General features: G+C 43.0%; 2 protein-coding genes across 2 annotated transcripts in view; one reads left to right on the top strand and one right to left on the bottom strand.

Moving 5' to 3' along the window:
* Positions 1-414: 414 nt before the first annotated feature.
* Positions 415-11,822, bottom strand: LOC309870808 (uncharacterized protein; the record flags this gene model as incomplete). Its single annotated transcript, XM_082743253.1, has 4 exons — positions 415-942; positions 3,240-3,342; positions 6,398-6,458; positions 11,239-11,822. One exon carries the CDS (start codon positions 11,820-11,822, stop codon positions 11,286-11,288), a length of 537 nt encoding a protein of 178 aa, XP_082599379.1. The 3' UTR covers positions 415-942; positions 3,240-3,342; positions 6,398-6,458; positions 11,239-11,285.
* MAP4K3 (mitogen-activated protein kinase kinase kinase kinase 3) overlaps positions 11,784-16,015 on the top strand; it is a 137,044-nt gene continuing 132,812 nt past the window's right edge. Inside the window, exon 1 of the mRNA XM_082743252.1 lies at positions 11,784-11,916. Coding sequence (XP_082599378.1) covers positions 11,821-11,916 — 96 coding nt within the window. The 5' untranslated portion in view covers positions 11,784-11,820. The remainder of the gene's footprint in view (positions 11,917-16,015) is intronic.

Genomic DNA, 16,015 nt, shown 5'->3' with positions numbered 1-16,015 from the left:
GGAATTTCAACATGAGAAAAGGAAAAAAAAAGAAATTTCTGCACAAAGAAAAAAAATCCAGAATTCCAGGGTTGAAGACCCTTATATACTTCTAAATGAAATATTTCAAACATACAGGGGATAAAAATAATAATATGAACTCACCTTTCCCACCAAATTTTGTCAAATATTTACTTTTTAAATTATTTGTTTCTGATCCACTTTTTCAGGGGGGAAAATACAGATTTGGCTAAAGGCTTCTGCCTATGCTGTCATTATCCATCTTCTTCCCCAGAGGTAACAACTATCCTGAATTTGGAGTTATTATTACTGTGAATATTTTCTAAATGTTTATCACACATAGAAATATGTACCATTGTTTCATGGGTCTAAAGTTAATGTAAATGGTAGCACGCTTTATGCATCTCCTGCCACTTTATTGTTTTCGCTAGATATTTTATTTTTTGAGATTGATGCATATTATAGTTCCAGTTCTAGTTCATGTATTTTAACTACCAGAGAGTATTCTTCTGCGTGATCATACAACAATTTACTTAACCACTCTCAGGCTGATGAACATTTAGGTTGTTTCTAATTATTTTTCTGTTATACACAATACTTCACTGAATATTCATTTACGCATTTAAGGGGGTTTCTTGGGTATATATAGCGAAGTGGAATTGTTAGATTGTAAGATAAGGGCATCTTTCGTTTTAATAGATATTGTCAAATCGCCTTCCGATGTAATTGCACCAATTTCGTCTCTGCTCAGTAACGTATAAGAATTCCCATCTCTTCCTTATCCTGCAATTCTGATGACCACGTCACAGGCATGGCATGGCCAAAGGACTCCGGAATTGATTCTTTCTGGAACCTTGCTGTTTGTGTCGGTGATGCTCTGAGTTAGATCTCTTTATGAACCAAGTCCAGGCTTAGAGGAGATATGAGTCCTTTCAGAGAGAACTGGGAAAGAGTAAAGAAAGAATGGCTGAGGATGGCATGCACATTTTTAATCATTTTACATTGATATAGAGCACAACCTGAATTTCAGTCAGCAAGGCTCAGCAGATGTTCAATTGACTGGAACTAATCATTAATCCTGATCTGTTTCTGGCTTTCACTTCTCTAAGTTTCAATTTCCCCATCTGTAAATTATGGATGATAATAATTTAAGGAATCATTCCTTAACATAAGATAGAAATGTGAAAACATATAGAAGCTCTGTGAAAGCATATAGAAAGCATATAGAAATGTGAAAACATATGGAAGCTCTAAAAAACAATGTAAATTAAGTTACAAAAGATTTGAAAGCTGTTTTTGTGTCATGACTCCTTAGTATGAGCAGATAACATTTTAGCAGCTCAGAACCATTGCCAGATTTCCCATTGGCGTTTTTCTTGTGACCCTAGCAAGTCCTGGAGTCCCGCATATCTTAGACTCTGCTCAGGAGCACAGTAATTTTAAAAACCTATTCCAACCTTTATTTACCTTGACTGCTCTCAAAGAACATTAGAGGAATCCATTCAAGGTTACAGAGCCCCCCTTGAGCTCCATTCTATTTCCTCTACTCTCACATAAAACCTTCAAATTCTTTCTTTAGAACCCATTTTATTGGGCTTTGGGTCATCTCCCTTCTCCCTTTCTTCCAACACTTTAAAGGTTGACTTAACTCCTTTCTGGCTAACTTACCCCCTTCTCTTCTCACTTCTCCACTCATGTCTACAATCCGCTTACCTTAAATTCCACATTGCAAATGTATCAAACTAGGACAGGCTAGAAAACCCTGCCTGAGAGAGAATAGAAATTCTTACCTTAATAATCATCCTGGAATGTAAATTCTTGTTACGGCAGTTAGTAACACTATTTTCACTTTTGAATGTTTTAAAAATAAGGTTCATAAACATTTTCTGCTCCTTGCAAATTGTTCTTTTTTTTTTTTTTTTTTCCTTCAGAAGGGGTGTGCAGAGGAAGAGAGAGAGACTCAAGCAGTCCTGTCACAGGCTTTGATCTCATGACCCTGTGATCTCATGACCAAAGCCAAAGTCAACAGTCTGATGCTTAACCTACTGAGCCACTCAGGCGCCCCTAAATGGTCCTTTAAAGAAGAAGAAGAAGAAGGGGAGGAGGAGGAGGTGATGGAGGAAAAGGAGGGGGGGGACAGGGAGGAGGAAGAAGGAAAAGAGGTTGCTCGCTACTCCTCTACACTCTAGGACTTTTCACTTGGAGATCCCATGACTCTACCGTCTTTATTTCTATGACTTGCATTTATACATCATGATGTAATCACCTTTTGCACTTCCTCAATCTATGACTGTCCTTGTGATGTCCCCTCCTTAGTGCCCTTTCATCTCCTCAGACTCAATATGCTTCAAAGTGAACTCACATTCATTCCAAATTTAGCTTCCCTCAGGACTTCCACATTTCCATTGTTGGCATTTTAAGAGACATGTTTATTGCCCAGGTGTAGTATTATCAGAAGAGGAAGAGAATGGGGCCAGAGAGACTAATTAAGAGACTTGCAACGCGTAGCAGAAAACAGACTGCATTCAGATTTGCAGACATGGTGTTTTGGATTTATTTGGAATGACTGGTGAGTGCTCTCCTTAGGTGAGAGGTAACCCTAAATATTGGCATCGGCAACCTAAGAGTGTTATACTTTCTGGCATTAACTTTCATATGGGGACCGGGGAGATGGGGTGATGGGCATTGAGGAGGACATGAGACGTAATGAGCACTGGGTGTTACATAAGACTGACAAATCACCGAACTCTACCTCTGAAACTAATACTATACTATATGTTAATTAACTGAATTGAAATTAAAAGCATAAATAAAAATTCATATAAACATTTTCAGATATTGGTTCCCAGTTAGCAGTTTCAAGGTTGACACAGAGAAAGACTGTCTGTATGCAGCACCACATTTATGCTTGAAAAAGGCTTTTCACAAATTTCATATAGTGGCTTAGTAATTTATTAATAAAAAACAAAGCAGCAGGGAAATGTTCATGAGTTTCCTTCCTTTTATGATACCACCAACACATGTTTAAACTATTCTGATGGTATCAGATGTTTAGCTGGGAATGTTCATACTACCAGATGAATCCTGATTTAAATATGTATATGTAATATATATATACATGAACATATATATATGTATATGTGTGTGTGCGTGTATTTTTTTTTTTAAGCATCTTTAAGCAACCCAGATGATCAGATCCCAGACGGAAGTTTTGACTCTAATACCAAGAAGAGACATACCTTGGTCCAAATGGGCTTTGTTATGGACTCAGCAAAAGGATCCATCCCGGGGGCAGTGATCTGAGTCCGTCTGAGATTTGGGTTAGCTTTACATCACCTCGAACTATGAGCAGGGAGTAAGGAAAAATGGAAAACTCTTGGCATGTTATTCGGATTATGTAACAGCTTTTATTTCTATTTTTTGTCTGTTTTGATCAAGAAAACAAAGCTTTGGTCCAGGTTTAAACCAAATTAGAGATTTTTTTTTTTCCAAAGTGATGAACTTTCTAGATCTATAAGCAGATTGATTTACTACAGGTTTTGTTGGGTGTAGGGGTTGGAGTCCTCCTAAGGGAGTAAGAGTAACTAGAATAAAATAAAACTTCCAAAAAAAAAAAAAAAAAAAGGAGGGCCAGCAGGATAACACTCTGGGCAATAATCTACTTGGGAAACAGGGTTATGTAACCACATTTATTCTGGACCAACTTGAACTGGTCCAACAGTGGCCTCACTCTGTATTTGGGAACAAAGGTACAGGACAACACCCTTTAACTGGGAGAATACAAGGGGAACTGTAGGCTACGTATTATGTAAAAGAGAACCAGGCAAACACTATGCTCTAATTCATCATGGATAAAAGATGAATAAAATCACGAGTTTCATCAATAAGATTATCTCAGCAGCTCTTAGTCTCTTACCCAGACTTTATTCCACCTGTACCTCCTTGTAATCCTTTGATACTTTGTTGCCTATTTTTTACACAGTCTGCACCCCTCCGCAATTAGTTAAGCCTAAAAAGGCATCAGTTACCTACTGTGCAGCCAAAGCACCCTCTTGGAATCCTGGCTTCTCAAGAAGACTGGAAGTTCTTATCTATCTAAACAAGCTTCTAGGCTTTGGTCTGACTTGTGTTTGCAAGATGTCACCTGGAAGCAATATTGGGTAGAGATACTCCGTGCCCTGTTTTGTTCATGGTGTTGTTATATATGGCTTTGTGATAAGAAGGTGATATCTGGTCTGATCAACTGCTGGCAAGGCAGGAATGTTACAGTAGGATGCACGGGACCAATCTCTTCACCTGGAGTTTTAGGACAAGGAGGGTTCAAGAGCACCTCTCATGATCTGATTCAGAGGGGAACAAATATGGATTTTGGAGATTTAAAAAATCAGGACCCAGGGGCCAGGTGGAACTTGAGGATTATATAATCTGAATGGCATCCCCTGATGTTGAGCAGTACCGTGGCCCTGGGTTTTTTGTGGCTATAAAAAAACGGAATCAAAGTGCAGACTATAATAGAGTGTTCAGATAACAGGTAGTTATAATTTCCCCACAGTCAACATTGACCAGACTGCATCTGGCATACTGAAGTCACTTCCTAGTGCTGGAGTTTAAAAAGATATTAACAAATTCAATGACTTCATAATGAGGGAGACTGGATGAGACGTATGAAGATGACAATGTATAAAAAAAAGGTGAAGAGGATCTGGGAGAATATAACTAAGAGGAGACACAATTGCAGAAGAGGGACTATGAGCTTCAATGGTTGGATTAGCACTGACCTCCATAATGACAGATCTGATATAACTTTTCTGTCTCCCTCCTACTTAGTCTCTTTCTGGCATTTAACACCCTCTTAAAAGTCCCTCCTTTGCTGCATTGTTATCAATTGTACTAGTTCAGCAGATGGTAAAATTGAATTCAAAATGCAAAATGCACCTGTGAAGGATAAAGAGGAAAGGGAGCCAGAGTAGGAAGGAAGACTCTCAGACTGCAATCCATGCCTTAATACTTGTGAAAGGAGAGAAAGAAGGAAGAAGGACTGGGTAGAAAGAGCCTCCGTCGGTAGGGATGCTCTGAGACTAACTCAGTGATGCCAATGGGGTGCCCCAGAGCAAAGATTGCCCATTAGAAGAAACTGCATTGGGCAGGAATGGCTGGTTGTGTTCAGTCATTGGTTGGGAGCCTCTGGGGAGACTGAGACCTCTCCATGAAGGCTGTGATGGATCCCAAAGGCATGGAAGCTAGAGGCTGTCTGTGGTTCTCACTCCTTATAGCATGTGCTTCCTTGAAGGGAGTCCTAAGTATGAACTCCTGTGACTCCCATACCATTGTATTTCCACATATCATATTGGAGCCCACCCTTCCTAGTCTTCTTTGCTAGATTCTCTGCCTCTGCTCACAGTCTAAATGTTGGGGGTTTCTAAGAGCCCATTTTCTGCCCATTCCATTTATTTCCCCTCTGAAAATTCATCTCAACCCACAATTCAAATACATGACTGAATGTTGATGCCAAGGCCATATGTTAACTCAGACCATCATTTTCTCCTACCTGGACTGCTACAATGGCCTCCTAACTCATCTCCAGTCCTGCCACCTGAGTCCAATTCATTCTCCACCTGCAGCTGGTGGAGTATCTCTAAGGAGCAAATGAGATCATGCTGAAAATCCACCAACAGCACCCTTTTGTTCTCAAGAAGAAATGCAAATTAGTCAATACAATTTCCATGCTGTTTAGTGGACTGGTCCCTGCTTACCCCAGTGGCCTCATCTGTTATTCTCCTGAAACAGAACTACCTTCGTTTCTTTGAATGTAACCACTATACCATTGGTATGGAGTATACATTCTTGCTTGACTAACTCTCTACTTGTAAGTCTGAGCCTAGAGGATCCCTCCTCTGTGAAGACCTCCATAACCTGCAAAGACTAGATTTGGTCCCCTCCTATGTGACCCCAGGATCTATGTGATAAAGAGGAGGTGGTCTTTTGGCTGTGCATGTACAGAGAGCAGTGAAACCCTCTCCAAGCATTGGAAGTAAGAGGGACAATATTCTACATATCAGAACTTGTCTCAGGGAATATTCTATATGAGATAGAAAGGAATACTAGGATAAACAGTTTGCTGTGGGTGACAGTTCTCTCAAGGACACGATAGACAAACATTCTCAATCCATTCACCCCCACCTCAGCCCAACTCTAGACATTAGGAAGGAAATATGTGTGGCTATTTTTGTGGTTGATGTCAGTGCAGCTGGGAGCAGTGCTGAAGCAGAGGACAGTCCCACACAAGGAAGAACTATCCTACCCCAAATGCTAATAAAACCTCCATTGAGAAACATGGTGCTGGGACATATGCAAATCTGGGAGCAGAATTGAATTGCTTAGAATATCAGGGTGGAACCTGAAAGCTGACACTGAGGACGTCCATCTCCACCAGCTCCCCATACAGAACTCCTCTTGACCTGTAAATAAATGTTGAATACATGACTGAAAAAAAATATATATATATATATGAAATTTTAAAATATGTGTTGACTTGAAATAAAGCCAAATTATTAGCCTAAGCAACACCTTATATCTCCTTCTGGCTCTGCTTCCCTGCACCTCAGTACTCATCTCCTTGTAACGGAATTATCTGAGAATTTGTCTGTAGCCCGACTTGAATTCAGGGACTATGTATTGCAGTATTGGAACCTAATATAGTGTTTGGCACCTAATAGATAATAAATATTCCTAAACTTTAACTCTCAGCATTTAAAAATTAGCCTTAACATCTTTTCTAAGTTTCAACTCTACTTTTTTTTGGTCACTAATTTTATAATTCTAGTTGAGCGTTTTAACCTTAACAGATAGGAAACAGAATTATTTACTTGGACCCAACCCTAAAATCTTGCCCCAGATAACCCTAATACCTCCTACTATGGCAAATGCTATCATCCTCTCAGGATCTTCCCATTGGAAAGTCTGTATGTCACCCATTGTTTGCCTGCTTCCTCACGCCACCAAACCTTCTTCAATTCCACCTTCTAAAGATCCTTGTGTTCTTTCTCTTCTCTCTGTCCTCAGCATTCGTGGCCTTAAATCAGGTTTTCTTATATATGTTATCACATTTGTTTCCTAATACCTCTATTCCCAACCCCATGACTGCCACCCTTCAAAATATTCTAAAATAGGGGCTGGGAGACTGGGTTAAATTCGTGATGGGGCTAAGGAATATACTTGTGATGAGCATCAAGGGATGAATGGAATCATTGAATCACTACATTGTACACCTGAAACCAGTATAACACTAAAAAAAAATAGTTAGACCATAAAAGGTAAAAAAAAAAAAAAAAGTTCTAAAACATACTACAAATAATAGTAATACTTTGTGGGCTTGTTGTGGTCTAGGAGCTGGTGACTTTAACACGTATTTTATTTATTCTTAAAAATTTATTTATTTGAGAGGGAGAGGGTAAATGAACATGGGGGTGAAGGGGCAGGGCAGAAGGAGACAATCTATAGCCAGCTTCCTGCTGAGGACAGAGCCCAACACAGGGCTTGATTCCAAAACCCAGGAGATCACGACCTGAGCTGAAACCAAGAGTTGGATGCTTAACCGACTGAGCCACCCAGGCACCCCTTAACATGTATTTTAGTTTTGACTCCATAACAGCCCCATTTTGAAATAACTTCCCAAGGTCATTCAGAAGGGGACAAGGAGACAAGATAGGAATCCCAGTAGCCTGGCTCAGTGCTGTGCTAGGCTAGGTTGTATAACATCCTGGAACTTTCTGTCACTGCTTCACATATGTCTGAGTCTGATTCTCCTCCTCTTGTAGGGGGCTTTTTTGAGCTAAGGCTTGCTCAATATTCCTTTCCCAAAGCTGTTTGCAAACTGAAATGTGAGTGGTAATTATGAGGTCAGTAAGCCAAAGAAGTGGATCTGATGGGTGGTTAGACAAGAAGTCCTGAGGCTAAAACACAGAGTTGGTACAGAGACTAAAGAATCCCTAAGCCACAGACCCACAAAGGACCGGCCAAGAGAAGGGTGATCTGGATACACTGTCTATTTTTAGCCTTTACCTGCCCCCTACAGTGTGATGGGTGGGAGCTTTAAGAGGCTAGGGCTCTGTGGCCAGCCTGGAGTGTATGACTTCCCCTTCATTTCTCTGACTAACTGCAACACATTCTTTAAGATTTTTCTTTAGGAATCTCCCTATATCTTCCTGTCTGCTTTCCTGCCCCTTTTCTGTGCTTCTCACAGTTTTGTGAGACTGCAAACTCCCCAATCTCAGGCACTGTGGTTTTCTTCTCTGTATTCTATACCACTAGAATTTAATAATTGTTGATTCTAAATGCATGACAAGGAGGCAGATTTTAGTTTAGCATAAGAGAAATTTTTTTAAAAAGATTTTATTTATTTGAGATGGGGGGAGGGGCAGACGGATTGGGAGAAGCAGACTCCCCACTGAGCAGGAAGCCCAAAGTGGATCTGTATCCCAGAACCCTGGGATCATGACCTGAGCTGGAGGCAGATGCTTACCCGACAGCCATTCAGGTGTCCCAGCATAAGAGAAATTTTTAAAAGTATACCTAAAGCAAAGTACAGATTAGTGGTTAAGTATAGATTACAGATTAGTGGTTAGTATAGATTCTGGCCTTCTCGGAGGCCCTACTAAGCGGGGAATCTGCATCTCTCTCTGTCTCTTCCCGCCTTGTGCTTGTTTGCCCTCTAATAAATAAATTTAAAAAATCTTAAAAAAAAAAATAGTTTCTGGCCTTCATGTTTTACCTCTGTTCAAATTTCAGATTTTTGTTGTTGAGCCAGCTTAATCTGCCTGTACCTCAAAAAATTATGATAATAAAACCTATGTCATCAAATTGTTGTGAGAATTAAATGAGATAACACATGGTAAGTACTTGGCTCAGTTCCAGGCACCTTGTAAGCACCTGGTGATTTTAGATATCACTATTGTTTTTATTATTGTTACGGTCGCTCACTAGCACAATCTCAAACACAGTGAGTGGCTTTTGTAAGCAGTGAGTTTCCTTTTCCTGAAGGTATTCATGTAGCAGTAAATTCAGGAGAGATGCTGTAGAAGCAGTTCTTGAATTGAAAAGATTAGATGACTTCTAAGGATGCTTCTAATCATAGAAGAGGGAAGCTATTTCTCGGATTCAAAGAAAGTGTGATCATTAGTGTTACTTCTAGCAAAGTTGAGGAACATTGGGAAGAGGAAAAACAAAGACATCAGATTTGGCATCTGCATGTATATATTACAAAGAACAAAATATTTTATTCTTTGTGAGCAGTTAATTGCAAAAGCCCTTTTATTTATGCTGTAACCCACATGGCAAATCAGGCCCTTACATGAAAATCAATCCTTTTTCAAAAGGAATAGCTTGGTCCTGCCAAAATGGAACAAACAAAACCTTAAAGACTCGTTTGAGCCCTACTGAAATGTCTTTCCCCTTTGAAAGAAATCTATTAGTGATGCAAATGCAAAGTTATCTGCACAGATGATAATCCTAGCAAACAAAACAGTGAAACCATTACCAGGTTCTCACGCTGAGAATTTGGCTTTCCAGCATTAAAAAGGCAGAGAAAGAAAGCAGAACTGATTCCTATTTGGGATAGTTTATTAGGTCTGCTTATCTGAATCCTGGACTAATTATTCTCATGTTTGGCTTAAAGAGGCCAAACAATTCTCCAAATGTGGACAAGCTGAAGAAAGACCTGCAGTCCGGATCCCCAGCAAGTGCTGTAAACAGAGAAAAGCAAGAATGGAATAACATTTATATTTAAGAGTTTAATTCTCAAGATACCTGAGCCTTAAGGTGAGATCTAGCTAGAAAAAACCCAATGATAAACACTCACGTGGTAGTAACTTAAGAGATGAGCACATATTACTGATGCTTTAATTAAAAATTAGACAATTGGGGGCACCTGGGTGGCTCAGTGGGTTGAAGCCTGCCTTTGGCTCAGGTTATGATCCTGGGGTCTTGGGATTGAGCCCCCTATTGTATGGGCTCTCTGCTCAGCAGGGAGCCTGCGTCCCCCCCCCCTTTCTCTCTCTGCCTGCCTCTCTGCCTACTTGTCATCTCTGTCAAATAAATAAATAAAATGTTTTAAAAAAATAAACAATTGGAAGCCTTCTTGTATAGGTGAAGAGATGGTCATTTTCCAACATCTTCTAGTCAATACCTACTCAGATAAACAACTTATTTGAGAACTTAACATGCAATCTTACTGTAGGTAAAAGGACTGAAAACATAAAAATGTATGAGACAGTTAACTGTAAGTATAGTGGTTTGACTATTATTTGATTATACTTATTCTTAAGTTTGATAAGACCTAGTTTCCAATTCCACCAGGCAATTGGAAACACTAGTGGTCAGAATGTGTGGTGCCTATGGATATTAAGAAGGTATTTCTGAAGCAAAACTCAAGATGGTATCATCCAAGTGGCCATCACCTATTTCGTTAAAGCTTTTGGAAATGCCTAGTGGGCAATGGGCAGTTTCTTGAGAACAGAAAATTAACCCTCCACTTCTTGGACAAGTATTAATAGTTGAGCTGGTGTCCACAGAGATCGGATGTCAGGCTCACAATCTGGGTCTCACGCCGGGTGGGGCTTTCGGTGGGTAAACTCAAGAGCTTCCGCCTCATCATGTGTTTACATTTCAGAAGCAGGATGAATCTTGCTCACGCTCCACCCTCCACCACCTCTCCTTTGCAAGGCTGCTCCACGGGTTGCACTGTCCCCGCCCGGGTCTTTGATAATCCAGCGTCTCCAGAGAAGGTCAATCACTGCTTCAGTTCTAGACTCTATGCTTGCTTCCCACGCCCTCCACCCGGGCTGGTGGGCGGCCGCTCAGCGTGTTTTTCCCCCGGAGTTTCCCACGCCCTATCCACCCCACACGCCTCCTGGCTGCTCTCCAGGCCTGCCCTCTTTTGCACCCCGGCAGGCCAGCTCCAAGGGCTCCTGGCCGGTGTCAAAGCAAGCACTTTCCTCAGGGCCACCCCTTCTCCGCGGCCCTAGAAAGTCTCTGGTAATCGGCTGTGTCCTGTGTGTAGGTGCTTCTGAAAATAAGTTGGGGACACTGGCTGCCTTGCAAATTAAAACTACACTGCCTGCATAGGGTCGGGACGTGATACAGGAACGTCCAAGTTGGCCGTTCGGGGAGTCAGAAGCGAATACGAGCTACTTTCTCCCCCCACCTCCCCCGCCCCCCGTCCTTCCCCTACCCTCAAATCACCGCGGACCCCGGGGCAGTCACGCCTGCTCAGCAAGACTCGGCCGCTGTCAAGCGCGGGTCTGCCGCCGGGGAACGCCGCGCGAGTTCGGGGTCCGGCGCTGCAGGGCCGTCCGCCCACGCCCGGCAGGCGCGCGAAGCCGGAGCGCGCACGGAGCCGCACGCGCGCGGGGCCGAAGAGCGCTCCCTCCGGGATCGCGGCTGCGCAGTCGGGCGGGAGCCGGGAAAAGGGGGAGGAGGGTGGAGGAGCCGGAGTAAGGGGAGGGGGAGGAGCGGCGAAGGCGGAAGCCATGTTGGAGTTGCACCCCGAGCGAGGGGCTGCGAGTGTTCTCCTCTCCTTGTGGGTGTGACCCGGGTTCGGCGCGGCGGCGGGCTGCGGGGGCGGGGACGGTTAGCCCGGGCGGCAGCGGCGGCGGCGGCGGCGGCGTGAGAGGAGCGGCGGCGGCGGCGGCCGCAGCGTGGAGCCGGGCGATTGTGACCGCCGGGGGAGCAGGGGGCCGGCCGCGGCTCCCACTCTCCGTGTGGCCCCCTGAGCGCCCCCCCTCCCCTGCCCGGGAGGGAGGCGGGGGGCACCCGGGGCCCGCCATGAACCCCGGCTTCGATCTGTCCCGCCGGAATCCGCAGGAGGACTTCGAGCTGATTCAGCGCATCGGCAGCGGCACCTACGGCGACGTCTACAAGGTAAGGGCGAGGGGCCGCGCGCCGGCGAGGCCGCGGGGTCGGGACCCGCCGCGGGGAGGGCGGGGGGCGGCGCCGCCGCCGCCGTCTGGGCGCCCGCGTCTGCGCTTCCCCTCTGCAGGAGACGCGGGCGCCGGGGAGCTGGGGGGTGGGGGGCGGGGAGGAGCGGGCGCCCGAGGCTTCGCTGCCTGGGAACGAACAAAGGGCCAAACGGGTAACCCCGAGACCTCGGAGCCCTTACCTGAGTGCTCCCCTTGGACGCGCGGTGCCCGGGAAGGGCTGGACGCGAGCCGGCCGCTCTGCTCAGCACAGCGCGGAGAGGGTCTGGCCGTTTGTTGCATTGGCTGGGTCCGTGCGACGAACCAGACGGCGGGGGTTTGGCGTGTGTCAGACCTGTGCTCGTCAGACGGACCTGGGACGGTCCGCTGTAGGTCTGGCACCACAGACCACCGGGCCGGGCGGCAGTTAGCACACGGGGCAGCCTCCACCCACAGCCCCCCGACCTTTCACCTCTTAGCATCCGCGTACCATCTTCTTTTGATTTCCCGAGTATTGACTTTCATTTGTAAAAGATATCTAGTTAGTATGATTTTCTTCCCCCGGTTTGGAGGAAAAAGCAACTTTTTTTTTCTTCCTAATCTAATTGGACTATGATGCTTCATGAAACTGGCTTTTGTCGATGACACATAAAATTCAGCCTTTTTTTTTTTTTTAAGTTAATTGAATACTCAGGAAAGTATTTGACTAGGTTAGAATTCAAAGTCCATTAGTAGTGCAGCATTGCTGTTGTAGACGGACCCCTTCTAAATGTGGGAGATAAATCACTGTTCCCTGGCCAGTTCAACTCTTGGCCTCGCAGAGACTGCCAAGAAGCGAATAGTGCCAAATGTGGCAGCAGTCTTGATTTAGTTGTGTATCTTCTTACTGGTGACTGAAGTGGAACTCGTCCTGTTTCACATAACAAATGAGAAAATTTTACTTTGGAAAGTTTAGTTCTAACTAAACTTTCTGCCCATGTTTAAGCAATAGGGTTTTTGCTTTTACTTCAGTGCGAGATGTGTGGTGACTCAGTGCAGCCAGGATTCTCCATTAGTCTTGTTTTGTGGATCATTTTGCTGCCTGTCATCATTTGTCTCATCAGTTTTGCTTATAAGATAACAGGTGTTTTGTGTACACCTATTAAGTGTAAGGTACTGGCATCGAAGTACTTGGGTTGTAGCAGGCAGGAAAAGGTAGACATATTCCTAAATCTTACCTGGAGTTTATATTGGGGATGGGGAGAGGAACACTAAACAACCACTTAGATTATTTTATTGCAGTTTATTTTGTGCTGCCCAGGAGAAAAGAGGATTAAGATTAGGGTTATGAGAGCATGTAACAGGAGGAGCTGATCTCCTTTTGGGAGTCAGAGGCAATGGGGAGAGAAGATTATGCCAGATAGAGGGAGCATAATCTGTGAAGGCTGTGAGGCCCCAAGGAACATCGGTAAGGATTTGAGAGGCCTCAGTGGCTTGAGCAGTCAGAGAAAGAGAATGGCCCTAGATCATACAGGCCCCTTAGGTCTTTAAGGCGGGCAGTTTTTTCTTTAGGACAATGGGGAGCCATTGTAGGTTTTTATGTAGAGGAGTAAAATTGAATTTAAAAGATCTACCTGTACTGTAGTGTAGATTGGAGGAGAACGAATAGTTAGGCAGCAGCCACTGCAGTAGTCCAGGTAAGAATAACGACTGCTGTGTTTTGGACTTGGTGGTGATTATGAAAGTTGAAGTGAATGGATCCAAATAGATCAGAAGTGTTGGGAGTTATATTCAGTTGAAAAGTTAACTAAAACTTTACTAGTGGCTAAGTCTTAGGTGGCAGTGTGTACAGTAAGTTCTTTTCGAGTTCTTTACAAAAATAATTGGTTGTGTATTTACTATATTTAGAAAAAAACAGCTGGTAGTTAAGCCACATGATTAAAAAGTTAAAAAAAAAAAATTAGGGCCTGTAGTTTCCTAAGGACATCTAAGTGCAATACAGGTATAAGTTGATTACTCTTGTCATCCATTTAAAGTAATGATAATGAGAACTAACATATATGGAGTGCTTATTATTTGCTAGGCACTGCTCTTAAGATTTTTTCATGTATTAATTTACTTACTCCTTATAGCAACTCTGTGAAATAGGTGCTCTTATTAACTCCATTTTGCATTTGAGGAAATTGAGGCACAAGGGAGTTGTAGTAACTTGCCCAAGTTCATAAGTGGCAAAGCCACAGTTTGAATCTTACACTTTAGAGACTGCATTTTTTATTTTATTTTATTTTACTTTGAGAGAGACCACAAGCAGGGGGAGGTGGAGAAGGAGACTGACGAGTAGACTCCCCGCTGAGTGGGAAGCCCCACATGGACTTGATCCCAAGTCAGATGCTTAACTGACTGAGCCATCCTGGAGCCCGGAGACTGCATTCTTAACAGTAGCACTACTGACTCTGTAAAGATAGGATATGGGCATATAACATAAATTTCTCCAGTGGAGAAATTAAGGCACATCTTTAGTTCAGTATGTGAGTTGTAGCCATACTCTATATTACAGTGGATGTTTTAGTAGTAATTGGAATACCTAACTCCTGCTGTGCAGCCAGGCCTCATTGTTTTTGTAGAGTCTGCCAAGTGGACATCAGATAATAGACGCTTGATCTCCACCTGCCAGACTCTGCCCATACCAGGGGCCCAAAGCAGAGAAACTCCATGTGCTTTTGGCATTATACCCCCTGCTTGCTAAATAACTAACCCAAAGCTTAAGCTGCTTGTATTTTTGTCTGTAATCATGTCCACGTGTAAAGATAATGGATTTTTTTGTATTTGTTTTACTGTTTTAGATTTTTCTTATTTATACAAATTGTGTTGATTAGAGAGGAGTGTATTAGAGGGTTTGTTTTCAAAAGCCAGTATGTATAATTTGCTCCTTAATTTGTGTTTAGGTGCTAAAAATGGAATGATCAGATTAAGTAAGTAAGTTAGAGACCTCATTATTTATAGTCACTCTTAGAAGGTGGGTGTTTCAAGGGTTTTTTATTTTAAAAACTGTATCCTACCCAATGTAGTAATATGCTTATCCAAGGTGTCATGGCTTAAAAAACACTGAAGTAGAATATGGAAGATCTGGAATTTATTAGCTCTGTGGCCTCGTAAAATCATTTAGCCTTTCAGCTGTTTTGTTGTGAAGGTGTTGTTATCATCATATGCCCTTCTGTTTTTGGTGTTAGATAAATGACTTGAGTTTTAATCACCCAGTAAGTTTTCATGTTTTCAAGGCCAAAAAATATAAGTATACATTTTCTCTGCAATATCTTAAAGTACACGGAAAATATAGTTTTAAAAAAGTCATACTTTTAAATGTCTTGTAACTGTATGGCTTTCATCTGTGAGATGAAGTGTTTGTAGCCAGGGTTACCTGGGGACCTAGGAAAAGACTAGAGAGCTCAGTGGTTGTGCCTCAGGAGGCCTGTGAAGCCCTCTGAAATTAATAGGTTTAGTATTGTGTGTGTGTGTTTTTCTGTAGAGATAGCTTTATAGCGTTCATCACATTTACCAAAAAGAAAAGAATGAATCATCTCTAGGTTTGTCATTTCAAAGAGTTCTCTTGGAGAAATTTGGTGGTTCTATACAAGATCACATGATCAATATCTGCTAGCATTTAATAGAATTTTCACACTCATTTTTCAGTTGGATTTGCCTTATTCCTACCCCAGGTCTTGATGTTTTTCTAGACCTATTGCTGGAGATAAGCTGAAGATACTAAAGCTGGAGATGGGGTAAGGCAAGGGTGTTTGAAAGACCAGTTCTTACTACTGTGTTTCTAAGGAAGTATCTTGTCTAGTCTCACGACTTAAGCTTGATCCCTGTGAATGACCCCCATGCCTCCAGCTTGTGCTTCCTGCTCAGCTCCTGAGCCCATTGTCTCTGCCTGACCTCTTCGTAGACTACATCTGCCTCCAAATGGGCCTTTCCTTGTATCCCACTTTTGTCAAAAGCTCTAGTTTTGGACAGCTTGCTAAGATTTGGGACCTTGGAATCATTTTTTTTTCTGGACAGGACCTGGTAGGCATTTCAAAATTGCT

Source organism: Mustela nivalis, assembly GCF_964662115.1.
Source record: "Mustela nivalis genome assembly, chromosome: 8".
Taxonomy (NCBI): Eukaryota; Metazoa; Chordata; class Mammalia; order Carnivora; family Mustelidae; genus Mustela; species Mustela nivalis.
Note: the sequence above shows the minus strand (reverse complement) of the source record. Positions and strands in the feature narration are given on the sequence as shown.